This window comes from Gasterosteus aculeatus, chromosome 12 (genome assembly GCF_964276395.1).
Source record: "Gasterosteus aculeatus chromosome 12, fGasAcu3.hap1.1, whole genome shotgun sequence".
Lineage (NCBI taxonomy): Eukaryota > Metazoa > Chordata > Actinopteri > Perciformes > Gasterosteidae > Gasterosteus > Gasterosteus aculeatus.
Window position 1 is genome coordinate 714,422 of NC_135700.1, and position 26,248 is coordinate 740,669.

The 26,248-nt window shown below is 44.7% G+C and overlaps 1 protein-coding gene across 1 annotated transcript; it reads left to right on the forward strand.

The window, feature by feature from the left end:
- The first annotated feature begins 5,914 nt into the window (after positions 1 to 5,914).
- LOC120809862 (plakophilin-3) lies at positions 5,915 to 25,895 on the forward strand. The gene is made up of 13 exons (XM_040164009.2): positions 5,915 to 6,263; positions 13,277 to 13,365; positions 14,867 to 15,468; positions 15,717 to 15,840; positions 16,025 to 16,229; positions 16,350 to 16,509; positions 17,314 to 17,422; positions 18,112 to 18,276; positions 19,465 to 19,641; positions 19,758 to 19,911; positions 20,112 to 20,307; positions 20,615 to 20,702; positions 25,072 to 25,895. The coding sequence occupies exons 1-13, from the start codon at positions 6,059 to 6,061 to the stop codon at positions 25,111 to 25,113; spliced, it is 2,316 nt and encodes a 771-aa protein (XP_040019943.2). The 5' UTR covers positions 5,915 to 6,058; the 3' UTR covers positions 25,114 to 25,895.
- Positions 25,896 to 26,248: the final 353 nt, after the last annotated feature.

The window sequence follows — 26,248 nt, forward strand, 5'->3', positions numbered from 1 at the left end:
TTTGGGGATTTCCTTGCATCTTCAATGACCAGTGGAACCCGGGAGCATCGGTGGGGATTACAGCCAGTCGACCTTTTCTCATAACAAAAAGAATGAGAGTCCAAAATATTTCTACTAGGTTTTCCTCATTTTTTAAACTTACGTTCTCTGCTCCAGTCGAGCACCATCATGAACTGGGCCTTGAGACAGACGGATCCATTATGGTCACGGGGTTCCTGCCTCGGGCTTCGTATTCAGCTCCGGTTTTGGGCCGGACCTTCACAGCAGCTACAGAGCTTGAGTTGGTCCCGACTTCTTCTTTTAAAACGACCACAAGGAACGTACACCTTCCCTCACAGACCCGGCTGGAAGGCCTGTAGAAGTGGGACCGCCTGTTGGCACCGAGGGAGGAACACTGGGTTTCCAGTCCTGCCCTCCAGAAGCCCCCCCTCCCCCTTTCCTGCTCAGGACGTGGTAAACCTGGCTGCCGGGCCGCAGCTCTGGCATAGTGGTGACCATACATTCCTCCATGAGCAGCAAGGGCTGATGGGACTTCTGTTACACAGCCAGGAAAGAGCACAGGCGGACAACGTTGGTCTTTGCCAGTCTTAAGTGTCTGAATGCAAGTGGTTATGAGTCTGTCAGCCTCCATGTTGGCTGCGATCAATGACGGACTCTTGTTAGGCGATCAATGAGCACCGAGGCACCTCGATGGGGCACACAGGGCGCCGCTCTGGACCTTCGCTGTGGACTGTGACAAGACATTTTCACCGTCGAGATGATCACACCTAGATACCTAGAAGACTAGTAATACCACGGGACTTAATGTGATTTAGAAATCATAGTCATATACAATAGGGCAGCGATTCCCAAAGTGGGGGCCGCGAAGGTACTGCAGGTGGGTAATAAAGTTTTTTAATTTTAAATTTTTAAAAGTTTGATATTAATATAAAAATATTTATGACGCGGCACATTAGTTATGTGAAACATTAGTTGATGAAGCACAAACAATTTAAACGGACAGATTAATAAAACAATAAGGCTCTCGCTCTAAACGGCTGCTCTTGTCCGCCTGTTGTTGTTTAACAAACGCGGCGCCCTCTTGCAGTATTAAAGTAAATATATCGCATTTTCTGCACTCCCAGGCGCACTTAAAAGGCTTTAATTTTCTCAAAAACGACAGTGCCTTATAATCCGGAGCGCCTTATATATGGATCAATTGGTTAATCGGTTGATCCATACTGGTTGTACACGGCGCTCAAGGCGCTCTGCCAAACATGACAAAGCTCGTCTACGACGGCGAGATGCTGAGCGGCGCTCAACGCGTGAGATATGGAGCTGCTTTCAGGGCGCGTCGGAGAAACAAAGCCGTCGTTCTTGCCGAGCACTTCATGAGATTAAAGAGCGAGAGACGGCGTCCTTTTCTCTACAGTAGCTGAACCATCTTAACGGGGAGAATAAGTTATTCTAAAAGCAGCCGTTTTAAGATCGCCTAAGATTTAAGGCGTGGATGGCGAGGGGGGCGGCGGGAGCGGACGCACCTCGCAGCATCGATCGGACCCTGAAAGCAAGGTCTACGCTTTACTGTCAAAAACAACAACAGCGAGCGCGAAGAAAACTCCTTCGAGCGCGAGCAGAGATTCTCCTCGCGAGCAACGAAGTGAGTGCAACACCGCCCCCGTTGCTCCGATTCTCCGGCCAAACTCACACTCCATCTTCCCCTCACTGGTGAACAAGACCCCGAGGTACTTGAACTCCTTCACTTGGGGTAAGGACACATTCCCTACCTGGAGTAGGCAATCCATCGGTTTCCTGCTGAGAACCATGGCCTCAGATTTAGAGGTGCTAATCCTCATCCCGACCGCTTCACACTCGACTGCGAAACGCTCCTGTGAGAGTTGGAGGTCACAGACAGAAGATGCCATCAGGACCACGTCATCTGCAAAAAGCAGCGATGAGATCCGCAGCCCCCGAACTGTAGACCCCCCCCGACTACGCCTCGATATCCTGTCCATGAAGACCACAAACAAGATTGTTGACAAAGCGCAGCCCTGGCGAAGGCCAACCCCCACCGGAAACGCCTTCGACTTACTGCGAGCACCCGAACACAGCTCTCGCTTGGGTGTACAGGGATTGGATGGCCCCAAGCAAGGACCCCCTCACCCCCGTACTCCCACAGCACCTCCTACAGTTTCTCTCGGGGGACCCGGTCAGAAGCCTTCTCCAAGTCCACAAAACACATGTAGACTGGATGAGCATACTCCCAAGAGTAAGACCTTGAGGCCACAACTCACTGCCGCGGCTTCAGCAATGGAGGTTTTGAACATACACCACTCTGGTTCAATGTCCCCTACCACCACAGGAATATGAGAGAAGCTCCGCCGGAGGTGTGAGTTGAAAATCTTTTGGACCGAGGCCTCCTCCAGACGTTCCCAGTTCACCCTCACGACACGCTTGGGTTTACCGGGTCTGTCCGGAGTCTTCCCCCATCCTCTGACCCAGCTCACAACCAGATGGTGATCAGTTGACAGCTCTGCCCCTCTCTTTACCCGAGTGTCCAGAACATGCGGCCTCAGATCAGACGATACGATTACAAAATCGATCATTGATCTTTGGCCTAGGGTGCTCTGGTACCACGTACACTTATGAACATCCTTATGTTCGAACATGGTGTTTGTTATGGACAATCCGTGACTGGCACAGAAGTCCAGTAACAAACACCCGCTCGGGTTCAGATCAGGGAGGCCATTCCTCCGAAACACGCCTCTCCAGTTATCTCCATCGTCGCCCACGTGCGCATTGAAGTCTCCCAGTAGGACTATGGAGTCCCCTACTGGAGCCCCATGCAGGACTCCATTCAGGATCTCCAAAAAGGCAGAATACTCTGAGCTGGTGTTTGGTGCATATGCACAGACAACAGTCAAAGTTTCCCCCCCCACCCCCACCCGAAGCCGTAGGGAGGCGACCCTTTTGTCCACCGGGGTAAACTCCAATGTAGCAGCACTCAGCCGGGGACTTATGAGTATCCCCACACCTGGGCCACTCCGGAGTAGAATAGAGTCCACCCCCTATCGAGGAGTTTGGTTCCAGAGCCGAGGCTGTGCGTAGAGGTAAGCCCCACCAGATCCAACTGATAACGCTCCACCTCCCGCACAAGCTCCGGCTCCTTCCCCCCCAGAGAGGTTACGTTCCACGTCCCCAGAGCCAGCATCTGCTGCCCAGGTCTGTTCCGTCTAGACCCCCCACTGTCACTGCCACCCTTGTAGCAGTGCACCCGACCCCATCGGTTTCCTCCACAGGTGGGGATCCCATGGGGAGTAGAGTGTTGGGCTGCCGCGTCACTCCTTCGGGCTGTGTCCTGCGGGCTCCGCGGTAAACCCGGCCACCAGAAGCTTGCTGTCGGGCCCTCCATCTGGGCCTGGCTCCAAATGGGGGCCCCGGGCTTCCTCCGGGCCGGGTAACTCCTTCCCTCTTCTGTTTTTTCACATTTTTAACTTTAACTTGTATTCCTTTATTTTAAACTGCACATTGTCGAGAGAGTCATACCTGTACCACTGGATTAGAGTTCATAACTTCATTAATTCCATATCTGGAATAGATCACCTACTGTATTAAAGGATAAGAACTACACAATGAAAACCTTTAGGGTTATTTTACACAGCATATGGAGTGTCAATTAAGTAATGTGATGAATGGAGCTGGTGATTTATTAATGTTAGTGGTACTCTGCAGTTGCCTGAACATTTCTTTGAATAGGCTACTTGATGTGGACTACGTCATGATACCATGTACAATAATAAAAGTATTAAATTAATATAGGTAATTTAGGTGCAATGTATATTACATATATTAATGCTGTAATTCTGTGGGATACTACTGATTCAAATACAGTCAAATAGCCTGGGATAAACCACAAAATGGTCCAATTATGGGGGCAATTCAGCTGGATTTGATTTACTTTCCCACTTTTTTTGCATTTCTTCTGTTCCTAAACAAGGCCACCTCACTGCATCCACACCCACGCTGGTGGTCAGCGGTTTTCTCTGTAGGTCTGTGTGGAAGCCTCAGGGTCTCGAGCTTGGTTCTGAGGCTGGCTGCAGGAATCTCCCCAAATTCCTCACCCTCCACTTCTCAGAACGACCCCCAAGTCTCATGGAGGCTTTTGGGTGAAGTTTTTTTCCACATTCCTGAGGCCTTCAAATATGCAATCCTGATCAACAGAGAAAGCCACGCTTATTTTGAAAATGTTGCAACAAAAAAGGACATTATGTGGGAGTCAAAGCCAGAGGTGAATAACTGCCTTACCTCCCGGTAGCAATTTGTGAAGAGACATTTAAACACGTGTGTTTAACGTGTGCCTCATAAGCATTTCGTGGAACTTCAACTTCAGGTCCACACTAAAGAAACTTTAGAAAGTTTTAGGCTCTCGTTGTATGAATTGAATCACCATGACTTGGCCCTACAACTCGTTGCGGTGTGCTATGTTGTGCTCCTCAATCACACCACAGGGAGGAACCAAAGTCACATCCCACGCACGAGGACTCTGCAGAAACTCAAGTTTCAGGCTGACAGAAACTTGTGGTGTGGAAAGTGTTAATAATGACATAACGTGATAATAACGGATTAATAATTCATATTAAATAGAATTTGTAAAAACTCAATAGGGTTTTAACACAAAATAGAGAGATGAGTTATAAAACTGCCCTTTGTGAGATTACTCACAAAGGGCAGTTAAGGTCAGCTAACTCTTGGCTTAGCTGACTTGGCTGGAATCGGGAAACTGTCAGGTGGACGTCTGAAGCTATCAGTCGCGAGAGGGACAGAGAGACAGAGAGACAGAGAGACAGAGAGAGACGGAGGAATCTCAGGAGATAGAAACGGAGAGTTGATACGCACGTCCCTTACTCGCTAATATTACCCCCCTCTCTCTCTTCCCCCCCCCCCTCCCTTTATTATTCATATCTGTTTCTGAGACTATACATGTGCCACTATTAGTTCTTTACGTGATTTACTGTGTCATTTCAAATTCCTCTACCTCCAATAATCAGTTGTGATGTGTAACTTTACATTTTGAATTTTAAATAATTTAGCCGCTATGTATGGTTAATTGTAAATGTAATATGATGCATCTGCCCCTGAGCCTGTGCGAGTGTCCTCATGCTTTTTATTGCTCCTTTAAAGTGACGTAAATAGAATTTACTGAAACTTTGTTGCAGTGTTTCAGGGTATTTATGTCGTTTTTTTGTTTGTCCTGATTCAGAATGAATATGATACAGTGTTGTAGTTGCCCCTTTGTTCGGTCTGTGTTCACACTGCAACATTTAACAGTGGACTAAATATTGTAAACAAACATCACGCGTGAGCAAACTGTTCTGCCATTGGTCCAGTTTGAATGCTGCTATAAACAGACCTTTTGTTTTTAAGTGTGGGGGTTTGGGGATGCATGAACCCAGTTGGGATGTAGAAGGGGTGCGTGGCATAAAAGGTTTGGAAACCGCTGCTTTAAAAAAAAGTCAGAGGAGGACCTTCCTCTACCAGTCATCTGGAATTCATCAGACTTTGAGTTGAACCCATCACGCACTTCTGCAACAGCCCTCCTTTCCGGGAAAGTCATATGTGGAAAGAATATGTTGACTTTAGTGTATCGCTCACTGGCCTGCATACATTGGCTTTCCATGGTCTCCCCCAAAAGGCTGTGCAATATTCCATGTGACATGCTTGAGATAGACGCTTGGGAGCACACATCCTCCATCCAGCTACCAATGAAGTTGCAAGAAGCAAATGTTTAGTTTATACTCCTCATTTAAAGTTAACCTGTCGGCGTGACATTTCACCTGCTGTCGCAAGTCCTTTGTTAACGTCATTTCTGATCAGTGCTGATCTGTCAGTAGTTGGACCCCCCCCCCCCAACAAAACAACCCTGAACGTCCCGCCTCCACACAGTTGAAGTCGCTGACCGGTCTCCATTTCGCAGCAGTAGCGCGCAGACGGCGGAGCCTCTTTAACCCCCCGGACCACCCGCCTCACCCCCCGCTGTGCAGGACCCTTCTTGCCCCTCCGGTCCGATTACCGTGTGAGAATGAGTGTGTCGGTGGCGGAGGGCTGCTTTCTGTCCGCTCTTCAGCCCAGAACCTCGTGCACCGCGTACGTGGTTCCCCCGGACGGCCCGTCAGCGGACCCCGGGGCCAGAGCCCGAAGGGTCCGGGAGCAGGTCCGGATGCGGCTGGCGGAGAACAGGTCCTCGTCCCTGCCCAGACTGGACGACACGCGCAATGGATCAACAGGTGAGCCCCTCACAGCGCGGATCCCAGGGACGCTCTTCTGCGGACTGAGCGTTCAATAAATGTGCAATAAATAAGGCCTCTACGAGCAGACAGCGCCACCATGTCATCAATAGGCGTCACTGCTGGGATGTTATTAATCATTTATTATGCTTGGGACACGTTTCAAACGCAACAGTGACGTATTCTCAGCCAATAGCATTGGATTTTGAATCGTCCGGCCTCCCGATGGACGTAAACTGCAACATCCGGTCTCCCTTTTAGCTCCGTTTTTAGTCTCCTCCGTCTCCATGAGGACATGCGCTCACTTCTGGCTGCTGAAGCTGTGTTGATCCCTTTGACCCTCGGTATGTGAGGTTGTTGTGCTTCTAACGGCCGGACAAAATCTGAGACACAACAATGATACACATATAGCGTGTTTCCAATAAATAAATGGGAAATCTCTGTGACTTAACCACTTTTGTTTTTTATTTATTAATATTTACATGAGCCGGTGTGATACTACTGACAGACTCTAGCACTCCCTTTAGTTTGAAAAACAATTCAATTCAATTTATTTTATTTTGTATAGCCCAAAATTGCAAATTACAAATTTGCCTCAGAGGGCTTTACAGTCTGTACACATACAACATCCTCTGTCCCGAAACCCACCATCGGCACAGGAAAAACTCCCCAAACAATGAAAAACCCTTCCAAGAGGGAAAAAAGGGAAGAAACCTCAGGGAGAACGTCAGAGGAGGATCCGTCTCCTGATGGACAGACTACAATGGATGCCATGTGTACAGAATGAACAATGTATAATACATGAGACTATATGACAGAATGATTCAAGTAATTGTGAGTAGTAAGCCAGGCGCACAGCAGGACCACTGCAGGGACAACCACCATCACATAGAACCATCAGATAGAACCACCATCACATAGAACCACCATCAGATAGAACCACCATCAGATAGAACCACCATCAGATAGAACCATCAGATAGAACCACCATCAGATAGAACCATCAGATAGCACAACCATCAGATAGAACCACCATCACATAGAACAACCATCAGATAGAACCACCATAAGATAGAACCACCATCACATAGAACCACCATCAGATAGAACCACCATCAGATAGAACCATCAGATAGAACCACCATCAGATAGAACCACCATCAGATAGAACCATCATCCACAGAAGCCTGTGGGGAGGGAGAGCACAGAGACTTTAGGAGAGAGTAATGTCGGTTTATGAGTACAGTAATATGATTAATATCTAAAATAATGATGATGATGATGATGATGGCAGCAGCAGGCGTCAGCAGGGCCACGGTAGGTGTCAGGACCAGGGTCCCGAAGGAACCACAATCTACGGAGACCTGATAGGGGAGAAAGCACAAAAAAAAACTCCCGGAAAGAAGCTGAATTAGTCATGTGCATTAATAAAACTTGAATTATGGTAGAACGAGAGCGAGAGAGGAGCTCGGTGTGGCCTAAGAAGTTCCCCTGCAGTCTAAGCCTATAGCAGCTTAACTAAGGGCTGGTCCGGACTAACCTGAGCCAGCCCTAACTATAGGCAGAATCAAAGAGGAAAGTTTTAAGTTTTACTTTAAAAGAGCTGACCGAATCTGCCCCCCGGACTGAAAGTGGAACCTGGTTCCACAAAAGAGGAGCTTGATAACTGAAGGCTCTGGCCCCCAGCCTACTTTTTAAAACCACAGGAACAACAAGTAACCCAGCATCTATGGAGCGCAGCTGCCTTGTAGGGCAATACGGTGTTACAAGCAAGGAGAAGTACCTTAAATTCTATTCTTGAGTTAACAGTGAGCCCAGTTGATGTTTTCATGGGTCAACTTAGGAGGCATGGAGGGTCACATGACGGATGTTGCAGTATGGAAATGCTTCTGCCGTTACAATTTTTGGCGTTCCTTTCTTTTTTCCTGAATTTTCTGAGAAGTAGAGCTCAATGGGACTGTTTGCAGTAACATCCCATAATCAAATGTCATGCACCAAACTGTCTACCGTGCAGCGCACCATTGGGACACAGACGATCTCGTATTGGTGTGACATTTCGAACCAAATAGCGACTTCAGCAGAGGACTGTGCTGGGCCACTTTGGCTCTGATTATACACAACATGACAGTTGGAGAGCTGTTAGCGCCCCTGTGCTAAAGGCACATACTTGTTAATGTCATCCAGTTTATCCCAAAAGAGTAACAAGACAGTTTATTCTGAGGTGATTACTTTGTCCATATACACTGTGGAACCGTTTAGCAGTTTTTTCATTGGTGTCAACATTTATATAAAACATCAGTTTTACCCTGAATGTATGTAAATGATGGCAGAACAGTTGTGTGTAGTTGTGTGTCGTTGGCCTGCTACACTGCCCGGTGTTTGTGCACTATGAGAAGCGTGATGTGTTACTTCCTGCTCATTTCCTGTTTTCTTTCCTCTCTTGGGAAACTTTAATTATGACAGGTTTGGTCAGGGCGGTCTTATAGTTATAACAGTTCAGCTGTTCAATGAAAATTGCTTCTCCATTAGTTATAAGTGATTATTGAGCACACGGGACTACTCACTGTTTGTCACGACTCTCTCCGTTCAGCCGGTTAGATGAGCCCCAACTGTTTCATTGTCTTAACCTCGCAATCGTGTTTTTAAAACGGAAAGTCAGGGTGAGGAAGGAGAAATGGACCGCTACTCCCTCTCCCGCCTGATAAGAAGGCCGCGCCTCGGTTTGAGTCAGGATGTTGTCTGAAAGCTACATGGAAGCTTGCGTGAGCCACCTTTCACCAGTAAAAGGACTTAGGTCACATCTCTGAGCCATAACAGAGAGACATCTATATTTCTCATTCAGAGTTTAGAAACCAGAGAACGAGACAGTTTTACCATCTTGGTGTTATTCCTGTTTACCCTTTATTTATTTATTTAGTTACAGTAAGCTATAGAATAATGATAAATATAAGAAACGCATGTTTTATGTCTTGCACTAATGTCAGATTCTATCATTTCTAAGTGCAACTGAAGCCATTTTAAAAGCATCCGCTCCGTGTGCAGCGTCTGGGTGGGAAACGCCCAGTCACGCTCACAGAGCCTCAGAGGCTCACGTCACCCCAAATATAGCAAAAACAATGGGGTGCTCTTGGTTCTAAAACTGATGGACGTGCACAATACACAAAAAATAAGGGCCATTGAAATGTTTTTCAATTTCCAATGCGTGATTAAATTAACCGGCTCTTCTTTTTATATAAGAGTTTTGTTCTTCCGATTTCCATTTTCACAACAAGAAATTGGTTTGGAATTTGTTTTGCTTGATATTTGGGTGCAACTGAAAGAGAAATAAAGTTGGCTGAAGATGAAGTTGTAGTATGAGGATGCAGTCAGCTACAAAAAACAAAAACAAAGGAAACCGACGGAGAGGCGAGCTGAGCAAAACAATGAAACCGTAGAAAGAAATAAGTGCCGTGTGTGCCGGTGTGAATGTGCTCTTTAAATTATATTATTAAGAAATGTTAGCTGATGGTTCAACAACCCACCTAAAGTCATTGAGCACCAATGTGTGGAACATTCCTGTCCAATCTCCTCTTCACAGCCCGTTATCAGGATTTATTTTAGACTGCCGTGCACTTTGCCCGCCGAGGCCGTCTGTCATTGTCCTCGTATCACCGGCTCACAAGAATTCAAGGACGGAATATCAGAGAAAACTGGAAATACTACTCAAAAACATTTGCTGCTTGAGAAAGGAATACATTCCCTATAACAAAACACCTCCGAGCTAAAATACAGCTGGTTGGATATACTGATCTTTTTTCTTTTAACAACATCCAAGTAGATGTTAGATAGAGAAACACTTCTTAGGAGATCTTATTTCACTACTTAGCATAATACAAACTAAGTCTAAGTCTGACATTTTATAAAAACTTCTGTATTCTAAGTGTTGTGAATGAAGTTAGATGTGCAGTTGAGTTAGATAACAAGAAGAGGGCACATAGTAACCTAAGCGCCAACCATCAATCCAACTAAATGACAACGTCAATTCTATACACAACCCTGTTTTACTCACAGCTGCTATTTGCCATTTAGTTCATTCATTTAACACGGAAACAGCTTTTTACTTTCTAAAGATATAGTGGAGTAATGAGGTCACTCCAAAAGAACATCAACACACAGAAAGGACGCGTCTCACTTCCGTCCACCAAGTATAAAGCTACAGCCAGCAAGTTCCACATTGAATGTCTCTCATGTCCATTTCAATCATATAACCCCCTTTTAATGCCAAACTTTAGACCCTAATCCTAAAAGATGTGTGTTTCCCCAATGTAGCGAGTAACTGGTGTGTGTAGTTAGAAGTCTGGTTATCGTGGGTTTAGAGTGTGTTTTTAAGACATCATGCTACGAGGACCGGAGCTTCAGCAGAAGATGAAGACCAGAGATCGCAGGGTTCAGAAAGGCTTCGGGTGGAGACGATGACCCAATAACAGCGAATGAGAGGAGCTTCACACATTCCATACAAACATAAATTACTGAGAGGCTTCTTGTTTTGCAGACGCCATCTGGGTTCATTCAGCTTCAAAAAGCGTCAAGAGAGGAGATGATTGAAAACATACTTAAGATAGCAGCACTCCCATATTGTGGATTTCTCATGGCATGCCAATGGGGTTTTGTTCCCGGACTTGACTGAGCTGCGTCTCTCACGCTTTCCAGCAGACATACAGTGTGATTCATAATCTTCAACGATTCGCTAAATGAGACAGAACCCCAGACCCCCTGATAGAGTCGTCGTAGGAGGATATTTAGGAATAAAAAGGGGGCCTCCATAGTGTGGAGGGAAACACTTGCTCAGAAGCATTCACAACAATGCACTTGGCCGTTCACATGCAAAGGAAGGGCAACGGTTAGCTAGGGAGCTACGTGGCTTCCTGTCCTCTGCACAGCTGGCCAATCACAGCATGAGCTGCTTATGAAGGTCATAATTAAGAAGTGACAGGTATCGCCGCACACAGCTCTCTGTGATCCAACATTCTACCGTCTATCAAGAGTATGATGGCCGTTTAAATAGTCAGGAGTTTAGCGTTTGATCGACTAAGCTCTCTTCCAGGAGAGCCTTTTTTATTCCAGCTAATCCAATAGATGATTAACCTGTCAGCAGAGCCAGTGGGTTCAGATATAAACTTTCTATAGTTCTGTAACGTAATACAGTCCCTCTTTTTAAATTCACTTCATTAACCTTTCAATGACATTTAACCGCGAAGTGACACCACACAGAGATGCGATTAATCTCGGGTAATTTAAAGGTGCATTTAACAATATTGGAAGTGCTTTGACTGCCTCACAACAGCTCTAGCGAATGATGCTAACAGCGCTAGCAGTCCAAGCTATGACAGAGCTAACGGCAGTGGCGGCTGGTGGGGTTTTTCTCTGGTAGGGCCAGCCAGTTTCAATAAACATCCCAGTGTGATTTACTTTGCAGTTAAATATTTAATATCTATTCCAACCGCTTAACATAATAAGGACATCTTATTCAAGTCACTATAATAATAAATATGTATATATAAATATGTATATAAAACAATATTCAGAATATGATATAACTACCATATCGTAACTATTACTATAAATATCCAATATAAATATATTATAATAAATATATTATATTAAAGGATAAATATACAGAAGCGTTGTGCGTGCGGCTTCCCTTTGACGCCGGTCCGTCGTCTGATTGTGGTCCGGCTGATCTGGGCCCAGTTGTTTCACCGTAAGTCAACCGGCTCTGAGGAGAGAATGTAGTGAGTCAGGGTTTAGTCTTGTTGGAGGGATACTGCTCGCCATTGTCATGACGCTAAGACGCGTCGCCAGACTAGGGCGGCGAAGGGCCAGCCCAAATCTCAATGTATTTCATGGTGCTGAAATGATAATGTAACTCATTTATCTTTATCAGTGATTGTCAACCTGCTTCTTTGGGACCGTGCCTGAGCCCAAGTAGAGAGGATATGCAGGAAAAGCATATTTTTTCCACAGATATCTTAATTCAAAAATATTACCGGGTATATAATCCCCGTCGTTCATTGTCCTCTAGTGTTTACATGAGGAGGAGCCGGGGCGGAGGATACTCTGTTTCTGGGCAGTTAAGAAGGGGGCCGTGCGCCAGCCAGATGGGCATGCCCACGTGCACTAACATGCACTAAAAGTACATAGCAAGGAGAAGCGCTGATTACACTACACGCATCGACTTCTCTACTCAGGTGGACATTACTCGATTATATCTTTAGACAGCAAATATCATATATTGCAATATTTTGCATATATGCTGTATTCAAAATATTCCAAAAATGTATGATGAGCACAGAGCTGTGGCTCTGATGGTGATCCTGTTGGAGCCACAACTAAGTGTGTGTTTGAAAAAGAGAAGGTGGACTATTGCACGACAGCTTTCTAACCTGCTTTGTCCCCTTTTGACCTGCCTAATCCGTTGGTATTTTCTTAATTTGCTAGAACCCCTGGAGCGACCTGTGCGTCACGTTTAGCCACATTACAAAAAGTAACAGGGCTCATAGCTCTTGGGAGGGTTGAGGATAAGATTTGAAAAATAGGCGCGTTCCATTTAATATTGATGGATTAAATCTAATATCCTTACTTAGTGCAAAAACAGATCTGCCTTATGTGTAAAGTTGTTGCCATCCGTTCTGTTGCGCTGTATAAGGGATCTGGATTACGTTAGCATGTTCCCCTGACTGGTGGTCGTGTCCGAGCTTCCCTCACCCCTGACCCGATGATGCCATTGTTCAGGTATGCAGCTCCCTCCCAGCAGCATCCCCTCCCCCCTTTCCTTCCGTCCAGCTTGGATGCGTGTGTGTTGGGTATCAAGGTCTGTAGAATACGTTTTGTAAACAGTTCACCAATAAAAAAAGTCCCATCCATGCAGGTCACGATGACACGAGGCGACATTCTGAATACGAACATTTAGTCTGTTTTAACACACTGGCACAACTGTCCAAATCACTAATATTTGTCTTTCCTCTTGTTTCTAGACAACAACTATCCTGAGGTCAAGAGCTTTTCACACAACCTTGGTTTCAGTTCCAGATCCATGATACACACACCCAGCCGTGTTATGGCTGTGAGTACCGCCTCCACGTACTGCACAACACTGTCATACATGCAGGAACAAAGCGGCATCAAGTACAGATTACTATTACTGGGCTATTTATCTCTTTACTGAACGTTTTGCCCCGTTTAACAGAGGAGCATAAAGCGGGCAGTGGACATACGGGGAAGTTTGGATCTTCAGAGCACTTTTTCATGTCAAGAACCTTCAAAATAGATGTAGACAAGTATTACATGTTGTAGAATATACGAGCATTACTCGTTGTTTGGGAACAAAGATGTTATCGCATACACCATGTCACCTGCTTAACAGCCCATGGATACATTAAAGCAGTGATTCTCAACTTTTTAATGGGCCTTTGCCTGGGAAAATAAAAATGAGAAATTAACAGCTGGCTGTTTTTGTGTTGGCATACGTATTCTGTCTCCATACTCTCTCAGGTTCAAACTGCACCATATTTTCATTAAATACATTTGAGAAGTTGAGAATGTTCCTCGCTTGTCATTAAGGGGTGATGGTGGGTCCCGGAGCCGGACCAGTTGAGAACCACTGCATTAAAGGAGGACAGAAGTTATTAAAAAACGCCAATATACATAATACACACACAGCTTGCAGGCAGAATGGGATATAGATAAGGAGTATTCGTCTTGTGAAGTTGGTTGGCCTAAAAGAAAATCCCTCCGATCGGGTCTCTGCATACATCTAACATCCTAAATCGGGCAGTTTTTAGCCAGTGTTCCAATAAAACTATTGATAAAGATAATGTAATGGCATGTTCTCTAAACTAAATACTGTTTTAATTATAAAAGTTAGCATTGCCTTTAGTAGAGTCTCTAGATACAGAATACAAAATACTTCTAGAGGTAGAGGATTGTTCACACACACACACACACTGGAATGTTGAGAGCCAGTCGTGTATGAATAATGTTTCCTCTTTGCTCTGAAGGCCTGCTCACCAAATCCAGAACAATGACAAAGACAAATATAAACAGGATGCCATTTGCACAATGCAGAAGCCCACGCGCGCTTCCTGCAGCTAACGGTAGCCAGGCTTTGATGAAGAGGAGGAGGAAGGGCCTCTCACTGTCAACAGAAAGGTGCTAACATAGCAGCTAACTACACATAGCGTACCTGAGCAGATGAGTCCTTCTGTGTGGTTTCTCTTTGTCAGCTTGAGCCTTTTAGTGCATCTCGGGCTCCAAACTAGCTAGCTAACTCTATGTTACGCACGGCAATGGCATCCCCACCCACGTTTCCCCCCAGGTCAACACTGTTAGCTCAGTTAGCATCACACACTGCTAGCCGCCTGCTCTATATCGAGCACCTTTAAGGAAGGAAAATACTACCGATAAATTTTCTCCTTCCGTACCGTAGAAGACACTCTCTGCGGCACTGGGTAAATGATTCCCGATTTGCCTTTTCATATCAAAAATCTGCGGAAAGGGGTATTCATCTTTCATCATTCAACCCGCTGCTGCGTCTGCTGACCCTTTCCTCCCCCTCCAACTTGCAGATGCCAACAGCACCCCTTCCCTCCTCTGGTTTCTCCTCCCGCTCTGCTGTGGAAACTAGTTCTAAAGCTCGTCATAAACAAATGAGCGAGGTCCAGAGCAGCTTCCGGTCCTCACACAGCCGGAACACGCGCTCCAAGTCGCTGTGCCAAGCGGACCAGGAGGCTGCTATCGCTGCGTCGCGTCCTCCAGAGATTACAGTGCCGGCCCTCGGGACCCTGAGGCGCAGCCTCAGCGGGACCCTGGCCCAGGAAAGAGGCTACTGGCAGGAGGAGGAGCAGCCGTACCAATACACCTACAAGGGCCCCTCTCACCGCACCATCAGCCGGATCACCAACCGACAGCAGCACTACCAGCAACAGCAGCAGAGCTCCGCCTTTGGCCAGGAGGGCTGGGTGGGCTCAGGAAGAGGAGTCCCCATGGCAGGGGACAGCTGGGGGACACAGTGGCAGCAGCACATGTCCAGGGCCAGCCACGGCATTGGGACAGGGCAGTGCCAGGCGTCCATCCACCGCGCCCCCTCACTTCGCAGTTTGAGGAGTGTCGGGAAAGGAGTGGATATCTTGGATGGGGCATCGATACACAACAACGACCCGCTGGAAGAGTGAGGCACATTATTTATTCACTTACCCGGTGAACATCTGGGGCAAGTCAGCTTCATGTACGCTGTTACTACGTAAGACTGTTACTACGCAGAGGTGCATAACGCATAATGGACTGGATGGAAAAACCTTGTTTGTGTGTATCTGATTTTTTTGGGGACAAAGTTATGAATTGATAATTGGAAATATACAATCAACAGATCAATCAATGTTGCTGATCATAGAACTTATTGTGTGTGTGTGTGTGCAGTATGCAGAGTCTGGACATGCCCACAGCTGTCCAATATCTGTCGGAATCAGACGTTACCTTGCAAGTTCTTGGAGCTGCATACATACAACACAAGTGTTACCATAGCAACGAAGCCAAAAACCAGGTAACCTGCTTGCATGTTGACACTTTTGGTCATATTTCCCTATATTTGCTGCAATTTCTTTATGTGATCAATTGTCAGTTTTTAATTTGGTCTGCCTGGTGGGCAATAGCAGCGCGCCATCTCCACATGTGTGCTTTTACAGTATAGGCTGTGTGTTGTTCCTGATCCGGATCCCCTCTCTCAGGTTCGTTTTCTACATGGCGTTCCAGCTCTAGTTCAGCTTTTCTCCAGTGACAATCAAGAGGTGCAGCGTTTCTCCACCGGCGCCACGCGGAACCTCATCTACGAGAACGCTGACAATAAGGCGGCACTCATCGACGCCGGTGGAGTGATGCGCCTCGTCAGCATCCTCGGCCAACCTGACGAGGAGCTTCGGAAGACCATCACAGGTAGCACTGACCTCAGACGCATGTCCGTGCATCGATATCCCACTGTAACCTGTGCGTGGCCACCATCATCTCTATCCAGTGATTCAGATAAGTGAATAGAATTTTTGTTTTTGACTGCAGGTGTCCTGTGGAATCTGTCCTCCAGAGACAACCTGAAGGAGAAGCTTTCCAAAGAAGTTTTGTCAGAGCTGACGGAGAAAGTACTGATTCCTCTGTGCAGCAGCGTCCCTCTGAGTCCATCTGAGAGGGACATCTTCTACAACACCAGCGGCTGCCTCAGGTGACTCCGTAGTAGCGCCCGCGAGTCCACACAACGGGTTGGACGGTTTCATTATACCAGAGGTGCAGCTGTAGGGATGCACTAGGATTTGTTGCACTAATACAGTGGTGTTTGTATGATCTTGGGGACACTCTAGAATGTGTAGCTGGTTCAGTGTGGAATGGATCGACCGTTCATTACCCGACATCCCGATGTTTTGACAGTTATTTGACAATCAATCAGTACTGAGAAAGCTGAATCTTCATGTCACCGTAGAGCTTGATGAAAATTCTGCAATGCTGCACAAAAGAGAAACAGTTTTACTCCAAAACATTATGTTGTAATGTCCCACGTTCTGTCCCTCTGTTGAATGAAGATACATACAAGCATTCATGAACCTTGTCTGCCGTTGCTATGGAGTTGCTGGCTAGGCAGAGGCACAAATCAGGGGGAGTAAAGGGGCAGCCCTTTGTTGCTTCATTATCCACAAAACACCAGAAAAATTTATTGGACTTCATTTCAATCCCTTTAATTCATGAAACGCCTCCCTTAAGGGTACATTTGAATAGAGGATTTCATTGTGCTTTTTACTGAATGCAGGCTCTGAAAGAAAGACCTGTAAGTGCAGTACGGTCCAATACGTCCCATGTATTGGACCGTACTATATTTCCAGTTGGTGAAGGTGCTGCTGAAGGTTCTCAGCACAAATTCACAAAGTCAAGTCAAAATGGTTCCAAGATAAATTCCAGGGAGACAGCGTCACTGCTTCTATGTTTCTCATAGCGCAGTGGGTTTACATCTCTGTCTGTGTCTTTTGGGGCATAGAAACTTGAGCTCGGTGAATGAGAGGACAAGGCGGAAGATGAGAGACATGCAAGGCCTGGTAGACTCTCTGGTGTCCTACATTCAACAAGAGGACAGGGGAGATGACAAGGTAAACCCAACCTGCACCGCAATAGCCCGTGCCGTTATCATACACTGTATGAGTAGGAAATGACCACGACCCTTATGGCCCCTCCAAAAACAGCAACAGCTGTGAGCCCCAGGCAGCAGAGCTGGAGAGCAGGAGACTGTCCCAATGAAAGACGTATTTACAGTAAAGAATAAGCGTGTGTATATCTATACTTTTCTAATTGGCATGAAGTGACCAAAACCAACAATGTGATATTAATCAAGCCCATCGGTTCCCACGAGGGATCCAAGTTCTTTATGTGGAGTCCAATCTGATACTTACTGAAATGTTGGCGACCAACCTTCTGGCACAGTCAAATAAAAGCTCCAGCTGCTAAATCGGACAACCTCCACTAGATCCAGATACTGAAGGTCCCGGTTGAGAACTATAAAGTTGAAATCCTAAATTATCTAAAGTATTTGTGAAAGTTGTAGTGTGGGAAAAACACTGATGGATGAGAACGTGCTACAACTCCACTTGAAAAATAGCTGACCGACCCTCTAAAATGTACTCATAATGTTACGTTAGTTAGAGTTTGAAAAACCGACGGCAAGAGCATAAAGATTCAATGCCTCGGTAATCTCCATGTGACCAGAGGACGAGCTTCTCAGCTGCACTCAGGTAACTTGGTTATTCATTCTCTCTTCTCTCCGTCTACCTTCAATGTTCAGGGTTTAGAGAATTCACTGTGTGTGATGAGGAATCTGTCCTACAAGCTGTATGCGGAGCTTCCTCCCTCAGTCAGACTCCGTCTGGAGGGCCCAACGAGAGCGTCTGCCTCCGGGAAGGGCGAGGCCATCGGCTGCTTTACTCTGTACAACAAAAAAGACACACAGGTGAGACTGAGCACACACATTCTCAATGCTGATGAGGCTTTGTGCTTGCAAGACATGTCAATAAATGTGATTTCAAAGATATTCTACTTTTGGAGCCTCTCCAGCAGGTCAGCGGTCTCTCAGGTGTCTCATTAATAGCCAGATAATGAGTGGCCCAGCAGACAGAAACTCTAGACGCGTCCTCAGGTCCTCGGGGAGGCTCAGATTCCAATATGACGTTACTCGCTTCAACTGCAAGCAGCGGAGAGTAGGTTTGGGGTAGCTTCATACGTACGTTCTCACAACTGTATGACACGCTCGTGCATTCGTCCGGTTACATAGAGGCTGAACAGGGAGGATTTCTATGTTGCTACATAGATAGAGAGATATATCTCGTCAACTTGAGACTAGACTGCTGTGACGGCCTTTGGTCCGAGACAGAATGTTGAAATCCCAATGGACAACTTAACTGAGCGCTGAGCCCCTCCCTAGGTGGGGGATTGTACTATCGTAGCTTAGCAACGGTAACTGGCACTGCACGCCTGCCAAGCTTTTTCTTTCCCCCACACAGTGACGCAATGCGCATGGCTGCACTGAGGGAGAGACTCTGCATTTAGTTTGCTAGTTGACTTTGGATTGAGGCGTCTAATTCATGTCTTATAACCAAAAGAGAAAGTGCGGTTTGACTGTGTGCTTACGTTTTAATCACAATGTTGTTTTAATTTGAAATGTGATGAATAAATCTCCCCATCAGGGGGCACCCCCCCCCCCCGTCCAAGAAATAAACCAAGATTTGTCCGTTGGCCAGTCTGCCCCGCAGAGTAGTAACTCCAGGGGAGACTGGGTCCGATACGCCAAACAGGCAAACGTGGTCACTCGAGGACCAGCTAGTTTTACACTGCAATTCCTATTTTTCTGCTTCTTTACAATCTGTACACATGCAACATCGGCGGTGCTGGAACCCTCCCATCGGCACAGGAACAACATTGACTTTGATTCACCATTGACGTAGACCCTTAAATGAATTCCCACTAGCATTCACCTTTGTGTTGTTTGTTTTTTCATAAAACTGTTGTGTGACCTAAACCAAAAATACAATTATTAAAAACTAAGAATGTCTGTTTTTTATGATCGAGACTGCTGCTTTGTTTAAAAGATATAACTCTTTGAAAGTAGTAAATAACATTGATCTCTCTTTTCCCCCGACAGCGTAACCAGAATCTGTCCGTACTGTCTGAGGTGTCCCGGCAGCCGAAGGGGGCTGAGTGGTTGTATCACCCTAATGTGGTGGTGCTGTACAAGCTTGTTCTGCAGAACAACAGCAGCTCCAACAGCCGCGAGGCGGCCATAGGAGCCCTTCAAAATATCACTGCAGGAGATGCCAGGGTATGTATGCATGACCGATGAATACAACTGTTGGATTCCTCCTTGAGAAAACCAAACATCAAACAAGCAGCAGAACTCAGTACAGTGTTGTGTGATCTCCGCCCCCCCCCCATCAGTGGGTGTCGGTGCTGTGCGCTGTGGTGGTGGAGCAGGAGCGGATGCTGCCCATCCTGCTGGATCTGTTGGACACCGACAGTGACATGGAGCTGCGGCCCCTGACCGGCCTGCTGAGGAATGTGAGCAGACACTCAGCCAGCAAAGACCACTTGGGTAAGAGGCAACACATGAGGACCACCCATCTGTGTGCTTGAACCCTGTCTGTCACCAGTCAGGTCACCAGTGTAACAGCATAATTGGTGTCCCAAATCTTAAATGTTATGAAGGGAAACAGGGCTGTTGAAAGAGTGCCGTATGAATGAACCGAACCAACAGAGCTGGAGCTTTAAAGGTCTCGATCTTTGTTCTGAAAGCTAGGAACATGGTCAGTGTTCTGGTCTCCAAGCTGCCCAGCGATGGCCTTCAGAAAACGCCATCCTCCGAGGTGGTGGTCAACATCTGTGGGGCCCTCAATCACTTGGTCACCTGCAGTTCCTTGGCAGCCCGCGACATCTCATACTTTAACGGCCTACCAAAATTGATCGGTATAAAGACAATGCATGATAACAGGTAAGACTGACTTCTATTGTAATCCTCAAACCTTCAGTGATAAAACGGAAGAAAAAGTTAAAACCTCAGCATGAATGTTTCTTTTGAATCTTTATAATTCGTCCATAGCTGTGTGGTCCTAAAATCTTTCAGCTTGTAGATGTGACCTGTGTTTACTTTCCACATTCTGGATGCTATTCGCCCCTCTGGCCACTGGCCTCATGAAAACATAACATTTGGCTAATTAGTTTCTAGTGTTTATTACACCCCCTGCCTCTGCTTTGGCATGTCCTGATGTTTATAACCGTCCAGCACTGTCTTCTTTTAGTTCTGGGAGTGTAAAGGCTGCCAGAGCGGCCTCAACTGTTCTCTGCAACATGTTCCAGTACAACAAACTGCACAAAGACTACAAGCAGGTGAGACCGACGCCTGCTGACGCCAAGATACACTGTGCAAAATCACCTCAATAGTTTCTATTCTTATAAGAGGCACATGGATACGCAGCAAAAACAACTTGCAAAATGGGTTCAGACAGATAGACCAAAAAATGTACAATGTTTTTTGATGGTTTGTTTACTCAAATAGCTGCAGCTAAAGAGCCACAGCTGTCATAAACACCGTTTATGAATCAGATACATACTTATATTGTCCTCATCTCTGTACCGCACGAAACATAGCCGACACCAGCTGACTATTAGGAAATATAGTCCTCTCGCCGATGTTCCCTTGTGTAGATGGCACCTTGTTTTGTGTTCAGGTAACAACCTTTACTGGTTCTTCTAAACTGATGGAGTACAGGCATGCGTAGCCTATAGCAACAAGCTATAATCCCAACCACCCCAACATATTCTATTTGCTCAAAACCAGTTGATGGAAACCAGGCTAATTCCTTTTTCAAAAGGTTTGCATAAAACAAGTTTGCCGTTGGAATGGACTGACCGCTTTTGATATGCACCAGGTTCTGAATGAATGCACATGGTAATGTTAAGGTTCTAAAGGAATGCACATGGTAATGTTAAGGTTCTAAATGAATGCACATGGTAATGTTAAGGTTCTAAATGAATGCACATGGTAATGTTAAGGTTCTAAAGGAATGCACATGGTAATGTTAAGGTTCTAAAGGAATGCACATGGTAATGTTAAGGTTCTAAAGGAATGCACATGGTAATGTTAAGGTTCTAAAGGAATGCACATGGTAATGTTAAGGTTCTAAATGAATGCACATGGTATTTTCCCCCAACACATGGTAATGTTAAGGTTCTAAATGAATGCACATGGTAATGTTAAGGTTCTAAATAAATGCACATAGTGATGTTAAGGTTCTAAATGAATGCACATGGTAATGTTATGGTTCTAAATAAATGCACATAGTGATGTTAAGGTTCTGGGGCCAGTTGCTATCTGAGCGTCACAGAGGGTAAGCACGCTGCATCCTTTTTCAATGGTTCTGATACATTACGTGATAATATTAGTTGTAACATTTTCTATTTTGGTTGGCAGAACGTTTCGGCTTAGTTAACATTACACATCCATTTGTTTGACCGACTTGTAGAAGTTTGGCGCAGTTGATGTTGGTTAACTAGTGCTTCCAACAGTATCACCGCACCACCAATGTTGTCTCGCCTTTTTTATCCGTGATAACCTTTTTGCGTTAAGCTTTTGAAGGTCCTTAGCAGAAAGTTTCCCCAGAGGGAGCGCATGTCTTTCTATTCTATTCAGCGTCTAACATCAAAAAAACAAAAAACATACTAAACTGTTGGATGGACGTATTTACATAACTTTATTAAATCAATGGGCACATTTGTTAATTGTATAAAATTGGACATGCGGTTTAGCTGGCATGGCAATAGCACAAGTGGGTGTTTTTGCACTTTAGCTGGAAAAATGGTTTATTGTTCAGAGGAAGAAAGACTTCAAAGGTTGTAAATTAAACAGCAAGTGCAATCCGACTCCTGAGCTAGCCTTTAGCCAACTGAACCCACAGATTTTTCCATAGCCGTGAACTACAATTAATTATATATAATATAAAAATATCCATTTGATGAACTGAGAAATTAGTAATTAGGGAAAAATAATATTTCACTTGTTGCAGGAGTTTAGTGGAATTTAACACGTTTGTTGAGTTTATGCTACATTTAAGACATATTTAGTGTATTCAACTTTACAATAATGTATTGCATTTATTTTAATACAAGCATACATATATATATGGATGATGGCCGTTGTGTAAAACAGTTGTAACCAGCAATGCTTTTTGCTGACTTCTGTTTGCAGTGGGACTCAGAGTTACATTTTGATCGCAAAAACACCAAAAAGAGTTTTAAAGTGGTATTTTACGCTGCTGTTTGTATGAATGGATTTGTACGAGTGATGTTAAAAGGAGAGCAGAATGTGTGGGAGTTGGCTGCCATTATGCTCTAAACCTTTGTCTCCACCAGATGGTTTCTTCTACACATCTGTTTTATATCCCATTTGACCTTCACTCCGCTCCGCATGGTCCTCTTGCCCCCCCTTTTGTCTACCATGAGAGGCTGTTTTTAGCCCAAGTATTCCCAGATAAGCCCTCTTATCCTGCAGTACTTGGCTGACGATACAAAGAATTCTCTGGAGCTAACGCTAATTAGACTGTGGAGTTCATACCGTTTTTTTAACGTTGGGGTGGTTTTTAGTCGGCCACACCACAGATATCAGATATCATGACAAATCAGTTGTTATTGTTATTCAACTTTTTACTTTCTTTACTACAGGATGTAAATTCTTTGATTCAATATTTCTGTCTTAGACAAACGTTGGAAAACCAACAGCATGATTAAGATAAATTAGTGATAACCACAATCCATTAACCGCTATTTAAAAGGGTGCAGGGAGGTCATTTCAGGGTGAGGGGTCCCTGATATAATGGTAGGGGAAACGCTGTATATATATATACATGTATATACATATATATATATATATATATATATATACACATATATAAGTATATACATATACATGCATCACCCAATGGCTTTACAACCTGGCTTTACAAATATTCTTCTTTCAACAGAAGCCTCAACCTAACCAAGGAGTTTATTTGTAAACTACATGTAAACTAATTTTGAAAGCATTAAATGGACGTAAATTGCTGCACTTGACAAACAAAACATTAGCACAACGTAAAAAACGAATGCTTGAGGTCATAGAAGCGTTGTGCTGCTGACCAAGCTGCTGTGTTTGTTGCATTGGGAGTGTTGGCCAGTGCGATTCCTTTGAACCCAATATGAAAATACTGATCATAGCTGGTGCTGTTCCAACAATTGTGCTGGAAGAGGAACCGAGTAAATGTATCAGCTGTTCAATTCATGTAGAAGGAAAACGTCTGGCCATGTTTGCAGACATTTAAATTGTAAAGGAGCTAAACAAATCACACACTATGTTTAAAGTATGCACTTGCTGTATCACCAGTTCATGAAGTTGATAAAAGTCCAAGTAGGCGAACAACATTAGCTATCTTAGTGGCCCCTTTTATGATATATTAGACACTTTATTTCTCTAATGCCTGAACTGTTAAGGGTTTGAATCTTATAAATGGCAATTACTCATGAAAAAACAAATATACATACATCATTTCAAAGATGTAATTGTTTTATTTTAAGCCAATCCTTTTCTCTACATTCTGTGAGGATCTCTCAGTACATCCACTGCTGCTGTCGGGTTTGAGACTTTTATTTGAGAGTGACCACCCGTGGTAGAAACACTAAGCATCTGGGCCAAGATATTTTGCTTTTGTCTCTTTAAAGTCTCTAGCACTGTTGTGTTCTCCCTGTACAACCTTCCCCACACACTGAGCCTGACACAGTAAAACTAAAGCTGTGTTTATCTGATAGTCGAGTTTCCACGGTGAAGTCACTACATTTGATAGATATCCTGTTGGGAGTTTCTCTTCAACCCAATTCCATGAGGTTCTGACAAAGGTTGGGCCAGAGCAACATGTCTAAAACTACTGAAGATACAAGCCATGATGCTTCTTGTGACTAACCCTGGTCCCTAAAAGGCTAATCCTGACCAAATAACTCTATCTAAAAAAAACTTACCCCAAGAAATAAGGTAAAGATCAACTGGGCAGGTACGAGCTTTTGTACAAGGCATCTAGTGACCACTGAATGGGTGATTATCAGACCTGCTGCTCTTTCACATGTTAGCTATCAACATTCCTACATTAACGATGCATCAGATGTCTGGAAGTGAAAGCGATGAACCGTCACAGATTTATCACCATAGTCCCAGCTCAGTTGTTTTTTGCAGACCACACCTTTCTCTGCATTCTTACCAGTAGCAGTAAGCCACTCTGTTTCCTTTACAGCCTATTGAGTAATAACAAAAAGACAAGCGGGTGGAAGCCAACACAGACAAAACTATTGTAAATTATTTTTTAGATGTACATTTGTTTAGGTTGTTAGATGTTTCTTTCCTTACAAGTGATTTACTACTCCATGAGAAAAAAAAACGCCAACCAGTATTCTGTTACGCATTATAACGTTTAATAAATGTAAGCCAAAACTATTTGTTCCTGCGATCAGCTGACTTCAGGGCTTCTAGACTCGTGTTTGCTGTATTTTAAGGCTTTGTGAGGTAAAGTAGGTCTACCAACCGACCAAGTTACAGTCAAAGCAAGTTGGCGGCAGTTTTGAACCTCTCAATCGTATTAAGAACTCAAATAGGCAGGTGAAAAGTGCATGACAATGAATGGCACAAAGGTAACTCTCATATCTTATCCTGTTTGTATTGTGTCTTTATTTTTTTCAGAAAGGATTTGCCAGACGAGACTTCGCAGATGTCACCATCTAGGCTGCAGCAAATGATGTGATTCATTCAGCGCTTTAGGCCTCTGCATCACTACTGCCGTGAAGAATTGACACGAAACAGTCAGACTTGATGAACAGAGCCAAATCAGCTGGGATGGACTTGCAGAAACAGTGAAACAAAAATTGGCCATGGCCAATGGAACGATGGACTTGTGTTAATCTCTTGTAGTTGGCTGTGTGTTTAACTTGGCTTAGCTTGCAGCAGATAGCCTGTGATGACGGTAACTAACTTGTGTGCACACCAACACTGGACTTCACCCCCAAAACTACTACTCTTTGTGTGTATTGAGGTTTGACTGATTCTCTTGAAACTGACACAGATTTGAATGAATGTCTCTGATAGCGATTTCCACACCAGAGAGAGAGCCAGATAATACTTGTGATATTTTGTACATGGTCAGAGAAGGCGTACTGGCTCTAATGATTGCAATGGCGCTCTGTTGGTCGTTCAGTGAGTCGACCTGTTGGGCCGGAGTGTCTCGTCAGCTGTTGGTTGGACTGACAGATTCCCAACATTTCAAAACACACACTCTGCTGTATGTGTTTAGTGATGATTAGCAAATGTTAGCTTACTAACTCGCTAAGCTATGATAATGAACATTATAAACCTTTTTTTTCTGCTAAATATCTGCATATTTCCATGGTTCCATCATAATCTTGGTATTTAGCTTAAAGCACCAATGTACCTAAAACATTTTGCAAATGGGAGCTTTTAACAGATTCAGACATTAAAGCTATGGTGTATCCATCGAATCTAAAAACAAACAAGGTTTCCTGAACAGGCGCTAAATACAAAAGCGCATGTCTTGCCCCCATACGGCTCTCAACAGCCATTGCCTTGTTGCCGGTGCTAACGGTGCTAACGGTATTAACCGCGTCGACAGAGCTAACAGTGTTTAGCTTACAGCTAGCTAACATGCAAGCTATGTCGAAAAAGTACAAAGTGGCCCCCATAATAACACACACAGTTGTTACTTATTCTCTGCTCAGGTAGACATTAACCCACTATATTTCTACATGGGAATGATTGCAGCAAAATGAACCCACTGAATATTGTACAGAGAACCTAAACTTTAGAAATCAGCTTTTCATAAAACTTTCTGTAAATAATCGTATGC

Excerpts from the sequence above, each read along its gene's own strand:
- LOC120809862 (XM_040164009.2), top strand. The coding sequence starts at position 6,059 with ATGAGTGTGTCGGTGGCGGAGGGCTGCTTTCTGTCCGCTCTTCAGCCC. Across the intron at positions 17,423-18,111 it reads AGGACAGGGGAGATGACAAG|GGTTTAGAGAATTCACTGTG; the intron begins GTAAACCCAACC and ends TTCAATGTTCAG. Across the intron at positions 18,277-19,464 it reads ACAACAAAAAAGACACACAG|CGTAACCAGAATCTGTCCGT; the intron begins GTGAGACTGAGC and ends TTCCCCCGACAG.